The sequence below is a fragment of the Coenobita brevimanus genome, chromosome 94 (assembly GCF_032717465.1).
Source record: "Coenobita brevimanus isolate Jiangsu-jjx chromosome 94, ASM3271746v2, whole genome shotgun sequence".
Lineage (NCBI taxonomy): Eukaryota > Metazoa > Arthropoda > Malacostraca > Decapoda > Coenobitidae > Coenobita > Coenobita brevimanus.
The window spans coordinates 6152050-6169024 of NC_137047.1; the positions used below are offsets into that span (position 1 = coordinate 6152050).

A 16975-nucleotide genomic window follows, 5' to 3' on the forward strand; every position below is an offset into this window, starting at 1 on the left:
AGCGGTGTACAGGTAGTGGGACAATAGATAGCCAAGGCAATACTGCTCTCACATCACCTCCCTCTTGCACTTACTGTATGTGTTCTTGCATGTAGTCTTTTTCTCTGTTATTGTACCTGTCAGGCCACTGTGTTACCACAAGGCAATGGAACACAAATGTTGCATGAAGCCCAAGAGACTGGCTGCAGTGTCTCAAAGACTTTGTGTACGTGTACGGAATGTACTTGAAATATATTTTGCCATAACTGTTGTGTGCTGGCAGCATGACAGTGTGCAAATACTAACTTGAACTTTATATCAGAATTTATTAATGAAATCTTTTAAAAGGTATTTGAAATTAATTTCCATTTATTAAATACCAATTCAACTTTTACTATTTTCAAGTAATGGACAAGGCATGTCATGTAGCTAAACCAGAATTTATTGCTTGAAGCAGTTTTCTTCTAAGAGATTAATTCTCAGCTTCTTATACTGAAAGCTATGAAAGATTAAAATAAATTTATTAGATTGGAGGTGCAAGAGTGGATGGCTGGTTAAGGTGCAGAGGATGTATGAACCTACTACACAACACTGTCAAAATGTAGGGCTGCCTGTGGTCAGTTTTGTGTTTAAAAATTGCTAACAGTGGTATGTTCACCTTCTTGCCACCTGCCCCCTTTTAGAGCTTGCTGGAGGAGACGAGTGAGGCAGCCCCCCCTCTCCCGGTGACCCCATCCCCCACTCCCCTAGAGTCTCAGGCCGACCACACTGCCCCCCTCGCTCAGCCCGAACAGGTCTCGGAGTCTGAAGCCTCACCAGCCCCCTCACACACAGAGGTGGAAGTAACAAGCGAAGCCTCGCCTGAAGCCCCCCAATCCACTTGTGTAAACCCCATCAGTGCTCACCCTGCATCTAATGCTCTTCTTGAACAGGCACCCCCACAAGCTACAGAGTCTGCTCCCATCCAAGAGTCCATACCAGAGCATGTTGTGGAAGCAGCTCCTGCACCTTCACCTTCAAAGGAGCCCAGGGTAGATGATTCTCCTGTCCCCACTGAAGAACCAGTCATAGAACCAGCTCCCCAAGCAACTACTGTAGAGTCTTCTTTGCCGCCTGCCTCAGAAGTTCCTGTTGTTGTATCCTCACCAGCCCCTCCTGTACCTGAAAAACTAGTTACAGAAGTTGAAGCTGCCCCTACTGCCTCTGAAGAATGTATTACTGTAATTGCTCCTCAGGAGACAGTTTCAGAGTCAACAATAGTAACGAAAGCCTCACCAGTTGTTGAGACAGCACTGGTAACTGAAGCTACATCAGTTGATGCTGCACCAGTCATGGAAGCTGCCCCAGTAGCTGAAACAGTACCAGTTGAAGCTACACCTATTGAGATGGCACCAGTCACTGAAGCAGCACCTATTGAGATGGCATCAGTCACTGAAACCACTCTAGTTGAGAGAGCACCAGTCACCGAAGCCACACAAGTTGAGATGGCACCAGTCACTGAAGCCACACCATCTGAGATGGCACCAGTTACTGAAGCCACAGCAGTTGAGACGGCACCAGTCACTGAACCCACACCATTTGAGACTGCACCAGTCACTGAAGCCGCACCAGTTGAGATGGCACCAGTCACTGAACCCACACCATTTGAGACTGCACCAGTCACTGAAGCCACACCAGTTGTTGAGACAGCACCAGTGATAGAGTCAGAACCAGAAGTTGCAGATACCACACCACCTCTTCCACCTTCACAGGTGACTCATGAAAAACCTGTTTTTGAGTCCTTACCTATCAAGGAAGTAATTCAGGTACTAAATACCAATGTAGAACCCTCCCTAACTAACCCACATGTAGAAGAGTTTAATACTGCATCAGAATCTCAGGATTTTGTAGAATCACCCTTTCCACTAAATCAACAAACTAGAACTGTAGAAGACTTTGAGGTGTGTAATACTAACAAATCCACCTCCCAGCTGCAAGATACATGTAAGTTGGAGGCTGAGAATGAAATTGTGGTCTCAGAAGGGTTCATAGGAAGTGTGTGTGTATCAGAACAAAACGCTGTGACTTTAACCCACGATGCCACTTATAGTGAAGATAAGGAAAAGGGAGAGTACCAGGGGAATGGGTTGAGCGAGGTGGGTGGTGAAGCACAGAGCAGGGGGGTAAAGGATGCTGTCGACACCCCTTCCTGGGACTCCCCTCAGGTATATGTAACACACACACACACACACACACACACACACACACACACACACACACAGCACAAATGCACCCTCTGGTAATATTAGGAATATTGTAGCAAATTTTTGTACTTTTTTTGGTGTGTATTCTTTTTCTGCTGTGAAATAGGTTGCTTTTTGGAAGGTATGATATACAATCCAAAAATATGTTTCTGTTTTACACTTATTTCTCTCTTAATATAATCCTATTTTAAATGTCTCACATTGGCCAGTTAGAGCTCTTTTCTTCATTGACTGTCTTCACATTACACATACGTACCAATAAGTGTGCGAGCAGACCAACCAGACCAGTGACGGCACCGACTTGAATTTTAAAGTGTAGACTTTTTTTTTTTCTTCTTCTTTTTTTTTTTTTTTTCTCCCCAAGTACTTTGGTGGATGTTTTGCCATGCCTTTTAGTGTTCCACTTGCAGTTATTTCCAGTTTTAACCTACTTTGTAAAAAACTGGAATGGTTTTAACAATAGTATTGCCTGTTGGCACCCCCCCCTCCCCAAAGTGAGTAGTGTGTGCAGGATTGCATGTGAGTAGGCTTTAATGAGTTTTATTACTCTAAAACCCAAGAGGACGACAAAGGGATAAAGGTGGTTAGACAGTGGTTGACTGACTTGGTATTCCCTGACACTGCCCTTTTGACAAGGGACCGTCAACAAACCTTCTCTTCGTTCCCACTCCCACTCCCACAGTTGAGCAAGCTATCAGAAGTGCTGTAGCATCATGACTGTAACATAATCTGCTTAATGCTTACATTGATTACTAGTGTTAATGGCACATTTTGCATACTGGACCTGCAGTGGAAGTAATGATTAACTTGTGTCAAACATATTAACAAGCATTTATTTAAAAAAGATTTAAGAGCAGTCTTTTGTTCAAGATAGCTGATTTTGATAGAGAAGTCATCTACTTGAGAATATGTATTTTGAATTTAGGGTTCTTACTAATAGAAAAAAAAATCATTTTTATTTTCTTTGCACTAACAGTTTAATTGTACATAGGAACAGAAGGAGGAAATTCCCACTGCTGAGGAAGAGACTCAGAAGGAAGAGGTGAGTGAAATATTGTTTAGCATGGAGATCCTTAAGAACATAAATTACGTGAATTGGTATTGTGTTTAAGTCAACCTTAGTAAGCAGTGAAGTGTCCAGAAATTAATCTTTTGTACAGCTTTCTCTCAACAAGCATTAACAAAATGTTTTTATATGCGTGAGAAATCAGTGTTGAATAAATGAGTGAACGATAAAATATGGTAATTAATTTTCTCTCTCTCTCTCTTTTGTTCATTAGGAAGATCATTTATTCTTTTATAACTTGTAGCAGTTTCATAACAATAGTTTTAAATAAGGGCAGGGGAGAAAGTTGAATGACACAACCAAAAATCGTGGCGAAAAACTATCGCAACCTATATAGCTGGACACAACCTGCGTCAAAAAAGTGTGACTGGTTGGATTTCACTTGAACGCAACACACATTGAAAAGGTTCAAGCGGTTGGATTTTTTACCGATTCCTCATGTATGAGAGGGTTAATAGAGCCGAGCTTGCAATGCTGGATATTGCGTTGGGATGGATATTGCAACAATGGATAATTGAGAGGTTATTGTATATGAAATCAGTTAGAGCACCAGCAGAGGTAGTTGACAGTTCTCAGTGGTGCAATTCAAGATGTGGTTAGACATTTTTGTTAGACCTAATTGATAAATTGGATGTCTTCTCCTTTCCTTTCCCAGCTCTCCCTTATTCTCCCAGGTTAGGTTTACTTTCTTTTTGGTGCCTCCACTGTAGATGGGAGAAGTGAGTGGGGAGAGCCTTCATCATTGCTCCAGTTAACTGTAAGAGCAACATGTACCCAGTAGGTTCATCCATGGTACAGTACCTCGTCAGTATGAGTCATAAGACCCTCTGAGATACTGCTTATCCCCCCCCCCCCTCTCTCTCTCTCTCTCCCTCTCTCTCTCTCTCTCTCTCTCTCTCTCTCTCTCTCTCTCTCTCTCTCTCTCTCTCTCTCTCTCTCTCTCTCTCTCTACTTTTTAAAAATGATTGCTGGTCGCTCTCATCTTAAATGTCAGGATCAACTTGCCTGGCCCCGGGCTCCTACACTCCTTATGGGAAAACACAGGTTTAGGTGATGAGGATGATATATATATATATATATATATAGATATCTATATATATCTATATATACATAGATATATATATACACTGTATGGTTGTATGTATGTATATATATATCATTCATTACTAATCCATACTGAAGTATCAGTACCTGTTAAGTAATGGCACGTTAACAATATTGGCAGCGACGGAAAATTGAGTACAGTACTATATTGGTTTTGATATCAGTTAAAATCCTGGAACTGGGATAACCCTACCCCCACCTCTCATCAGCACCACCACATTGCAGCTGTTTAATATATGTTGTTTACTACAGGCTGCTGCTCCGATAGAAGAAACTGCTGCCCCTGCTGAGGTTCAAGAGGTGGCTGTAAAGGTATTGTCCTTTAGTTTTTCACAACTGTAGCAGAGAAGTTATTTTTTTTAACAGTTACCTTATTTCCACTTAGATCAGTATTTGCTAAGAAAAATGTGTTTCTCCATAATGGAGTACAGGAATTGTATAGCAGTTACCTGTATATAATTAGGTATTTGCCTTTTGATAGTGTGTTTATTGTGAAGGGGAAACGGTTTAGCCTGACTTCAACACTTTGTAGATATGAATGGTGAAGTAATATACAGTATACATGTACAGTATATATGGTATGGGAGGTGAGGTGGAATATCTGTGAGGAAAGAAAAGTCATTGTAATTAAATACACATGTATGTATGTATGTACATATATACATAAAATTAAGTAATCCCTTTAAGACCCGGACACCCCAAGTCCCGAACATTTTGGGCTTGGGTCCATTAGTCCAAGTCTCGGATTATTCCCTAAGATATCCGGACATCTGGGACACCAAAAATGGCCAAAAAGTCAGTATGTTAAAATATATATATATATATATATATATATATATATATATATATATATATATATATACAGTAATCCCTCCACTATCCGACGTAATAGAGCCAAAGGCACGTCCGGAAAGTGGTCCTGTCTGGATAGTGGGCAACAGCCTCCTGGACTGGTACTTATAGACCCTAACCCAGCCTAACTTTGAAAGCCACCTAAATAACTCCCTACCGGACATGCATATAATGGAATTAGAAGTGACTGTACCTCAGCCAGGGTAATTACATCACGTTTGTGGCTGCCTTTCTAAGGTTTTGGAGGTGGTGCAGATTGGCCTGGGAGGAAGGTAGAGTCCCGGAGGATTGGAAGTCAGGTATAATTATTCCCTTGTACAAAGGAAAAGGGGAAAAAGAAGTGTGTGGTAATCATAGGGGCATTTGTCTTCTTAGTATAATAGGAAAAGTATATGGTAGGATACTTATTGACAGAGTTAGAGAAAGAACAGAGAAATTAGTTGGAGAAGAACAGGGAGGCTTTAGGAAGGGAAGAGGTTGTGTAGATCAGATATTCATTCTCAGATCTTTAGTGGAAAAGTTTCTAGAGAAGGGAAAGAAGTTGTATGCGGCTTTCATGGATTTGGAGAAAGCATATGACAGGGTGGATAGACTAGGATTGTGGAAAGTGTTAAGAATATATGGAATAGATGGGAAGTTGTTGAATGCTGTGAAGAGTATGTACGATGGTGCGAAGGCTGCAGTGCGTGTGGATGGTGAACTAAGTGAATTTTTCTCTTTGAAAGTTGGGTTGAAACAGGGATGTGTCATGTCTCCATGGTTGTTCAATCTGTACATGGATGGGGTAATAAAAGAGGTACAAGGTAGGGTAGTGGATGTTGGAGTGGCCCTGGTGAGAGAGGATAGTGTTTGGAAACTCCCTGTACTGTTGTTTGCAGATGATACCGTGTTGTTGAGTGAAGACGAAGGGGAGCTGCAAGGCTTGGTGGATGAGTTTGAGAGAGTGTGTAAGAAACGGAATCTAAAGGTGAATGTAGGGAAGAGTAAAGTGATGGTCTTTGAGAGAGGTGAAGTCAGTGAATGTACAGCGAGGTTGGATGGTGAGAAATTGGAAAATGTGAGTACGTTTAAGTACTTGGGTAGTGTGATGAGTAAGGATGGAGGTTTGGAGGGTGAAGTGCTTGAAAGGGTACAGCAGGGAAGAAAGGTTGCTGGTTCTTTGAAAGCAGTGATAAGAAACAGGGAAGTGAGCATGGAAGTGAAAAAGTTACTACATGACAGTATTGTGATACCAACTCTAACGTACGGAAGTGAAGCTTGGACATTGTTGGAAGGACACAAGTCAAGAGTGAGAGCCGTGGAAATGAGTTATTTAAGAGGAGCCTGTGGAGTCACATGGAGAGACAGGCTGATGAATGAGGATATAAAGGAGCGTTGTGGTGTTGATGTGGATGTGATAGGAAGCGTTATGAGGAACACACTGAGGTGGTTTGGCCATGTGGAGAGGATGGAGGGTGAAAGACTGACGAAGAGAGTGTATGTGAGTGAGGTGGAGGGGGAAAGAGGGAGGGGGAGGCCTAGGATGAGATGGAGAGATGGGGTGGAGAGGTATATGAGAGAGGGGGGTGTGAGTTGGGAGCAGGGGAGTGAAATGGTGGGGGACAGGGCGACTTGGAGGCGATTTGTTTGTGGCCACCCCAAACGGGATTGAGGCGTCTGGCAATAGATAGATAGATAGATAGAAAATGCTCTTGAAGCACGTACAATAATCCAGTGTTATTCTGCACTTAATTCTTTGCACTGTGAGTTATAATTGTTTAACACTGCACATTGTTCTTAACTGCACCACTGCAGTTCTAACCGCCAGATAAACTGCCAATTTTCACTCCACAGTTGATCCTTTGCACTCTAAGTTCAAATTTCTTAACACTGTAAATTCCCATGTGGTCTAGAAGCGAGGTATTGCAGTATATTCATTGTTTATTCACAAAAAACGAGTGTGTGTGGCTTCCAGTGCGATAAGGATCTGTTCACAATCAAAGTTTGGGAGTAACTGTTGATGTCAGAGAAACAGAGTTGCCAGATCGCAACGGCCACATTACCAATCTCCTCAACTTTCATTACCAAATTTAACCATTCATTACCAAATTTTAAAGCTAGCATTTTTTCTTCACTAATTATATATACAAGTGGAAATATAGTAGAACCTGTCTCATTCAGACTGTATGGGGGGAAGGGTTGTCCGAATTAGCAGATTGTCCGGACCATCAGGGTAATCTCCAGTTCATACCAAAAACTATCTACATATGGTATGTTTGTTAATTATTAACATATGTGACATATGTCAACTCTACGCAACTGCAAAAGATGAAAGGATACTAAAATAACCAAACTAATCATGTACGATAGTTTTATATTGCATAATTTACAGGTAAGGCCATGACAAGAAACTAGCCTACATTTTAAATTGTAATAAGTGACTAAGGCCCATGTAGGCATAAAAATAAATTAATTAATTAACTAATATTTGGAATAAAAATAAAACTTATGTAGGCAAAAAATACATTATCATCTTTGGCATATTGATAACGCCCATATGGGCAAGAAGCTAATGTTTGATGTACAAGTACAGCACATTTAAGTACAAAAAATAACCTACAGTAATCATTAAACACTGCAGAATATTCTGACCCATTTTTGTGTAAGCAAACTCCTCCTTTTAACACCTTTATTCATTGGAGAAGCTACACTTGCATTAAGGGGCATGGTAAGGAGGAGTAACTTTTGAAATACAGCGAAAAAATATAAATTGTTGGTGAACTAGTTGATGGAAAGAATGCTAGTGTGTGTTTAAACAGGCGCCCATGTTGCGACCTAGCGTGATCCGACACTAAACGAATGACGATCGCTTTCCGCGCCGTTACTGAAAATGACTTTAGAATTACTTTCAACATATTTTTGGAGCTTATTTTTAAATTTTGTCCGAATTAACAGAAATCCTGATTAAAGGGGTCCGGACCAAAGAGGTTCTACTGTACATGTAATCACTCTCCTTATAATTAACAGCACGATGATTATTTTCACGCTATGTAGGGTAGCAGATTAATCAGAGAGAGCTAACAATCCACCATCTCCATCCTGTGTATCCTCATACATGTGAAAAATCCGTTTGGTAATGCATTATTCTGATTCATTACCAAACGAATTTTTCATTACCAAAATGGCCCACATTTGATAATGAAAAATAACAAATGGCAACCCTGACAGGGAAGGGGGGAGGGGGAGGGAAGGAAGGGGTGAAGGGGCCATGGTGTAAGCAGCTGTTTGGCTCCACGTGGCAATTTCAAATTATGGGTGGGAAAAAATTTGGATTTTTTGGGATTTTTTTCTTTTTTTGGCCATTTTTCGGTTCCGATGGTCCAGGCCCACAATGTCCGGTAAGTGGGGATGTCCAGAAAGTGAGCGTCCAGAAAGTAGAGGGATTACTGTATATATTCATCCCTACTCTAAATTTGCCGCACGGTGATGAACAACTGTGTTTTTGGCGCGTAGTTCCGGTGACGTCCACTAGAGCGCCCCTGCATCCTCCCCACTTCCCACCAACCTACCGTTGTGACTGCTCGATCGTCGCCATGGCTGCCCACGTGCTCGCTTTCGTGGTGATGCCCAACCTGCTACAGGCCCAGCTGCCACTAGACCACAGGGGAATTTACAGTGTTGTGCAGTGTTAAGACATTAGAAATCAGAGTGCAAAGGATTAAGTGCTGAGTGCAACACTGGCTTGTTGCACATGGCATGGTGCAAGTAAGAACAGAATGTGCATTGTTAAAAAATTATAATTCACAGTGCAAAGGAAAAAGTGCAGCACAACACTGGATTACTGTATGTGCTCCAAATGCACCTTCATCATTGTCGGAGCCATAGAGGAGGCGGGTTAATCTTTGTGACAGCCACGGATGTGTCGTAAGTACCCCATACACTGCTAAATATTTCCCTTACTCCTAATTTCTCATTCTTTGGTTCCTTTTCATTTATTTTATGGTTTCTGTCCCCTGTTTGTGTACATAGGGTCTTAAATAGGTGCTGTGCATGTCCAGTAGGGAGTTATTTAGGTGGCTTTCAAAGTTACGTTGGGTTGGGGTCTATAAGTACAGTCGTCGCCTAAGGCACGGCTAATTCGTTCTGGACCACCCCCGTGCTGTAGAAATAACGAAACCTATGGGAAAAATGGTATTTGGTTCTGGATGTTCACCCAAAGTCCCCCTTTTCACCCCACTTTAACCCATTTTTCCCCACTTTACACACGCACACTATCAAACAGTCAGTCAATGCATGTATTACACGTAACCATAGGTACAAAAAAACGGGAGGATGATCAGCCTTGTGTCTACTTGGGCAATACCACGCGCTGCAGATCGAGCGTAAAGAAGCTCGGCCAAGTAGACACAGATCAGCTGACCGACCAAAACATTAAAGATGGCCAAGGCTGCCTGGTTAAGCACTGATTGATGAAGTTTATTTGATGAAATTTGTATGCTCAATTGTCACCAAAAATTACATTTAACGTAATAATCATTCTTATATACAGTACATCATGATGATGATGGGAGGCATTATATTTTGTCTTAGCTCAGAGATAGGTGCTTCGTCACTAACCCGTTCATAGCGGTTTTATGAACAAACCTATAAACTAGTCACAATACTAAAAGAATCTTCAATGTTTCATTACTTAACACAGTGAATTTGGTGAAGTTTAACCTCCTCATAAGAGAGAAAAGAGGCCACAATTGGAGCTGAAGTGGTCGCCATCTTCTTTGTTTATAAACGGGAGTGTGCTGACCAGGGGAATTTGCCCACGCATTTCAAACCTTGCCGCGCCCACACCATAGGTATTTTATGTGTGTGGTTCGTTTTTGGGGGGGTCTGGCACTTTGCCATGTCATAGAAAACTGTGCCATAGAAGTATGCGCCATAGGCAACTTGACTGTACCTGTCCAGGGGCTTTTTTTTCCCAAGTCCCAAACATTGCTTGGGCTCTATTACATTGGATCTTGGAGGGATTGCATATATATATATATATATATATATATATATATATATATATATACAGTACTCTTCAGAAGTATCAAGCACCCTGCGTCCCTCCAAAGAAACAAACCTTTCAACATTGAAAAAACATATAAATAATGCATTTTATTTACCTTTAGTGCTTCGTAGGGTAGCCTTTACGCTTCTTCACGGGCCTGAGACGTCTTGGAAGTGAAAGGGCGAGGCTCCTTAGGTGCTGGAGGGGTATTTTGTCCCAGGAGTCACAAATGGCGGCTTCCAGTTTAGGCAGAGAGCTTACGTCCTTTGCTTGGAGACTCTTCTTTATGAGGTACCAGAGGTTTTCATTCGGGTTGAGGTCTGGGCTATTTCCTGGCCAGTCTTTCATGAATGATACCTCGGAGTCACAAAGCCAATTGGTGACTGATTAGGCCTTGTGTGCAGGTGCACCGTCCTGCTGAAACACTCGTGCACCTGTTAGCTCGAAGGAGTCTGGTAAATGATCACACAGAAGCTCCAGGTAAACATCCTGATTCACTCTGAGGTTCTTGGGAAGTACAACAAGCTTCCCCAAACCCTTCCCTGAGAAACAACCCCATACCATGAGTGAATCACATACCGTGGGTCAAGTGGGTCACTACTTTTGCGCCGGTACACACATGCTCCTCTGTTACAGGTGACACTAAACGTTACCTCATCAGACCACAACACTGACAACCATTGCTCCTCACCCCAGTTAAGATATTTATTAGCAAAGGCAAGCCTACTAAGTTGCTGGTTTTTGGTGAGAAGAGGCTTCTTCACAGGCCTGTGACTTGTGTAACCAAGTTCATGGACCCTACGAGACATTGTTCTCACAGACACCTCACCAAACACTTCCGGGTTGCTCTCCTTTATTTTCCATGCACTCACACGAGGATTAAACTCCACTGCACGTTTTAAAACATTAACAGACCTTGGGGAAGTTTTCCTAGGCCTACCAGACCGCGGTTTCTTTGTGGGAACTTCACCACTTTTTTCCACTCGAAACCGCGTGCACCACCGACGCACTGTCGATCGAGCCACACCAACCTATTCACTAATTTCCTTTGTCTGGTGGCCTCCCTCCTTTAGAGCATTGATCTGGGATATAATTTCACTTGATAGTTCACGGGTAGGTGCCATAACAAGGTGGCGAAAGCCAAAAAACTGCGGGACACTCGGTAAAAAATGGCGCAAAAAGAGAGGGAGACGCAGCGGAGTTCCTCTCTCTCAGGCAGCCTGTGGGCAGCTGAGGCAGGAACCAACCAGCGCGTCGGATGACCTCAGGCTACCATGACGTCATGCTAGCGCCACAAACTTGTGGCTCAATTTTTACCCCCAAAAATGGGTGATTCTTTTTTGGCCATAAGTATTGTGCGCCCGGCGGTAGGCGCTTGATAATTTTGACGAGCACTGTATATATACAGTAAGACCTAACTATAACGGACTAATTGGGGCCCAAACCATTCTGAAAAATGCAAAATTCCGATAAAGGTGACATCCGGACTTCGCCTACTAATCCGGACTTTTTCCAATATATCAGACATTAGTCCGGATTGCGTGAACAGTTTTTAAATTGTTTTGACTACTATTGTGGTACTGTACTTTGTTATAACTTCACTACATTACCCGATTAACTGCTCATGGCGGTTTTTTGGATGTGTCCGTGGTGCGCAGACATAGGGGTAAAAATGAAATTTCCCAAAGGCCAAATTTTGTCTTAGGAATTGAGAGAACCCATGGCAAAGTATATAATAACGAAATATTAGCTCGGTACTTACCTTGGTAAAGCCATGGATGAACATAGAAGTGTCTTATTAACTATTGGAATGTATGGTTTTTGTTTTCTGTTTCGGCTTCGGGTTTGAAGGCTCAAACATGCTTGCATGGGTCAGCCTTGGTCACCATGGCACTATATTCGAAATTCACCTGCACAGCCAGGGCTGTATTGAGCAGTCACACTCGGAACAGCCCGGGCTGTATAGAGCAGTTAACGGGTTAATCAAATGGTATAATATATACAGTATATAATAATACTGTACTGTACACTGATAAACATGTCTTTTTTTTTTTTTTTTTTTTTTTTTTTTTTTTTTAATGTGTCCGAGTCTGGGCAAAGGCTCAGGGCCTATTTCTTGGGGGCAGTTGCCTATCCCAAGGCCCAGTAGTCCTCCTACACCTCCACATGTCACCACTTCGGCGCTAACAGCCACCGTCCATATTGAATACATGCTAGGGCTGTCTCATACAGGACTGGTGTACTGGTATTACAGTGCTCGTCAGAAGTATGGGGCGCCCTGCGTCCCTCCTGAGAAACAAACCTTTCAACATTGAAAAAACATATAAATAATGCATTTTATTTACCTTTAGTGCTTCGTAGGGTAGCCTTTACGTTTCTTCACGGACCTGAGACGTCTTGGAAGTGAAAGGGCGAGGCTCCTGAGGTGCTGGAGGGGTATTTTGTCCCAGGAGTCACAAATGGCGGCTTCCAGCTTAGGCAGAGAGCTCACGTCCTTCCCTTGGAGACTCTTCTTTACGAGGTACCAGAGGTTTTCAATCGGGTTGAGGTCTGGGCTATTTCCTGGCCAGTCTGTCATGAATGATACCTCGCAGTCACGAAGCCAATTGGTGACCGATTTGGCCTTGTGAGTAGGTGCACCGTCCTGCTGAAACACTCTTGCACCTGTTAGCTCGAAGGAGTCTGGTAAATGATCACACAGAAGCTCCAGGTAAACATCCTGATTCACTCTGAGGTTCTTGGGAAGTACAACAAGCTTCCCCAAACCCTTCCCTGAAAAACAACCCCATACCATGAGTGAATCAGGATGTTTAACTGTGCTTTCTACATACCGTGGGTCAAGTGGGTCACTACCTTTGCATGCTCCTCTGTTACAGGTAACACTAAACGTTGCCTCATCAGACCACAACACTGACAACCATTGCTCCTCACCCCAATTTAGATATTTATTAGCAAAGGCAAGCCTACGAATTCTCTGGCTGCTAGAGAGAAGAGGCTTTTTCACAGGCCTGTGACTTGTGTAACCAAGCTCATGCACCCTACGAGACACTGTTCTCACTGACACCTCACCAAACACTTCCGGGTTGCTCTCCTTAATTTTCCTTGCACTCACACAAGGATTAAACTCCACTGCACATTTTAAAACATTAACAGACCTTGGGGAAGTTTTCCTAGGCCTACCAGACCTCGGTTTCTTTGTGGGAACTTCACCACTGTTTTCCTCCCGAAACCGCGCACACCAACGACGCACTGTCGATCGTGCCACACCAACCAATTCACTAATTTCCTTTGTCTGGTGGCCTGCCTCCTTTAGAGCAATGATCTGGGATATGATTTCACTCGATAGTTCACGGGTAGGTGCCATAACAAAGTTTTGAAGGCCAAAACACTGCGGGACACTCGGTAAAAAATGGCGCAATTTGAGAGGGACACTCGGCGGAGTTCCTCTCTCTCAGGCAGCCCGTGGGCGACTGAGGCGGGAACCAACCAGCGCGTCGGAAGGCCTCAGGCTACCGTGACGTCATGCTCGGAGCTCAAACTTGTGGCTCAATTCTTACCCCCAAAAATGGGTGATTCTTTTTGGGCCATAAGTATTGCGCGCCCGGCGGACAACGCTGAATACTTCTGACGAGCACTGTAGTATTAGCGGGGGTATTTTTACGACATGTCGGCGGGTCATCTGGTAGATCAGGAAAGTCTGCTTTCATGAAATTCAAATCCTTAAACTGTTCCCTGCCCCAGCCGGGATTCGATCCTGGGTCCGTTAGGACCGCAAGCTGCCTCTCTACCGATTCAGCCACCGCCTCCCCCACCTTAATGTGGTGAACATAGCTTAAGTGGTTAGGCAGCCCGGACTGCTTCTGGCTTTATCGGACTTTTTCTGAAACAGTATATAGGAATTTAGTCCAGTATTCTCCCTACGTGTCAAGTGGGGTTGGTGGAGGATTAGTGCCCCTTCCTGTAAAACAATTAACTCTAAGCCCTTGGCAATGAATGAATGAATGAATCTCCTCGAGTCTGATAAAAGCAAATTCCGGTCTATTGAAGTCTGTTATATCGAGATTTTACTGTGTATATATATATACTGTATATACATATATATATACTGTATATATATATATATATATATATATATATATATATATATATATATATATACTGTATATATAAACACATACTCTCTATCTATCTATTTATTGCCAGATGCCATAATCCCGCAAGGGGCGGCCATATTACTTTGAGTTAGTTGTTTTACGGGGAGAGACACTAACCCTCCACCGACCCACTTATTGACACGTAGGGAGCACGTATGGTTTGGTTATATGGTTACCACCCAGCATTGTAAATGGTTTCCTGGCTTACAGAAATCCATTAGGCTTGTCACTCTATGTAAAGCCACCCATAAAGGAAAGAAAAGCAATAAGAAGTGACAGGAAAGATGGGAGAAATAGGAAGAGAGGAGAGCAGGCACAGAAAAAGAATGATAAAGATACACACACACACACAGTAGTGAGGTCGTTTTAACTTGATACTGTAGTTTGCAGGATGACTTTGTAGTAGGGGTATGTGTAAAGTATATGTAAATAAAAATAATAATTGTAAAATATCCATGAAGATGGTCAGGGTTGAAGTGGAACCAGGTTTCTCTAGCTTTGAATATGTGAATAAATGTATAGCCCATTTCACTGGGCATGTTGTTGATAGCGCTCCCACTCTAGTGCTTTCCAGTACTTTTCCAGGTTTTTACCTCACTCTGTCTTAAGTGGAAATAAGGATCAGGGTGATGTTATATTTTAATTGTATGCAAACCTGTAATTTGTTGAACAGATTTCTTTGGTATGCTTTATTTTTGTCACTATAGTTCTTCATTGTCATTAAAATCAGGAGGAGGCTGCCCCTGCTGCTGAGAGTACCAAAGTAGAGGAGACTTCTGCTGAAAACAAGCCTGAGGAGAAGCAGGAGGAGCAGAAGACTGAAGAGGTAGGTGGCAGATGGCTGTAGCATCCCTATGGTTTTCCGGTGGAGGTTATGCAGTCTCTGGGTCAACCTTTATTCTTTTGCACTCACCTTTAGTACTATTTATTATATTAAATGCTTTAGTTCATTGGGTAATATGAGATGTGGCTTTTGTTGTAGACTGCATTTTGACTTTATTGGGCAGGTCTTGTACTTTGTATTGTGGAGTCTATCTGCATCTTTAATATTGTATCCAGTATTTCAGTGTATCCTCTGTGCTTTTCTCTCACCATGCAGTTCTCTAGCATTCTGTTTTGTTGAATAATATCAATGAGTTGCACAAAGCATCACTGCAGCAGCTTTATTGCCAGCTTAAAGTAACTGTGCATTAATTAAGCCTTACTTATGAAGAGAGTTTAGGAATCAGCTATACCCTTGAGCAAATGAATAACCCAAGTATAACCAAATTAATGAAAGAAGTGCTATGGCTAAAGCTGGCAAAGTGTTGTGGTGCAGTTGCATGAGCTTGGTGCTGATGGGTGCCTTCAGCAGGTGGGGGAGGCCAGTGTAGCCAGCACCACTGAGGCTCCAGTTGAAGAGCCCCACCAGGAACCCCAGACCCAGTCGTCCACGCAAGAGGAGGCGCCGTCATCCCCCTCTGAGGCCCCTGCACCTGTCTTAGTCCCTGCCCCAGCTGAGGAAGAGGTTTCTCAGGTGTCAGCTCCTGTTGCTGAGGCAGCCCCAACTCATGAGGTCACTTCAGCACAGGAGACCACAGAGATCCCTACCAGCTTGGAGGATGGGCCTGGACAGGATAAGGCCCCCGTGGAGGAAGACGCGGCTCACAGAGAACAGTCTGATGTGACTAAAACCCCAGAGACCACACCAGAACAGGATGCCCCACATAAGGTGAGCTCTTAGTAAATGCACACATCACCAGCTACATACTCCTACCACACAGTCTACTACGTACTTGTGCAGCAGCCTTTTAAGTAGCTTTTAATCATAATGTGTGACATTGTTTCTAGTTTGACCAGTTGATACTGAAAGGGGTAATATTCCTTTAATTTGCAACAGACAAAGTAGACATTTATGCAAGAATTGATTGCAACATATTGACAGAAATTTCAAGTTTGGCATATCCTGGTACACCAAGGAGAAGCTGGATGTCACACTTGTAATCAGTTGATACAACTCTTTTTCAAAATATGTTTGAAATATATATAATATGAAGTATAATATTCTGTAACCAATGTATGTTATTAGCCTCATAAACAACCTGTAGAAGCCTTGGAATTGGGCTGCAATGCATGCCTGGGGCCCTGGAAATTTTTAGCAGTGATGTATGGTTGTGTGAACTAAAGTTGTGCTAGAAGACCAGCAAAAGACAGAAGATAGTAATGTTTGCTTGAACGAACGATATAACGTGATGATATTGTATGAAACAAATGAAACCAGACTCATCATCTTCATAACCACTGTTGCGGCCTTCAAGATGGAGTAGGGTAAAAACCAGAAACGGAGAAACCACACATATGAGAGAATCACTAACAATGTGCCCAATGAAATGAGCCACACAATCAGTCACACATTATTTAGATAATAACCACTATTGCAGTCATAGAGATGGGGTAGGGTAAGAACCAGAGACAAAGGAAAATCATGAATGTGAAAATCATTAGCAGCATGCCCATTGAAATGGACGGCACAGTCAGTCACACATTCAGATGACTGCATCCCTCAGAATCT

The 16975-nt window shown here is 42.7% G+C and overlaps 1 protein-coding gene across 7 annotated transcripts in view; it reads left to right on the top strand.

Annotated features, from left to right (window-relative positions):
• The window catches only part of LOC145412838 (uncharacterized), a 254288-nt gene that overhangs the window by 220169 nt on the left and 17144 nt on the right, over positions 1-16975 (top strand). For 4 of the 7 annotated variants that reach the window (XM_080282628.1, XM_080282635.1, XM_080282631.1 and 1 more), the window contains 5 exons: positions 912-1730; positions 3214-3264; positions 4645-4704; positions 15155-15250; positions 15776-16135. In XM_080282628.1, the coding sequence (XP_080138754.1) occupies positions 912-1730; positions 3214-3264; positions 4645-4704; positions 15155-15250; positions 15776-16135 (1386 nt within the window). The remainder of the gene's footprint in view (positions 1-911; positions 1731-3213; positions 3265-4644; positions 4705-15154; positions 15251-15775; positions 16136-16975) is intronic. The other 3 variants (XM_080282629.1, XM_080282632.1, XM_080282630.1) reach the window with 3 other exon arrangements.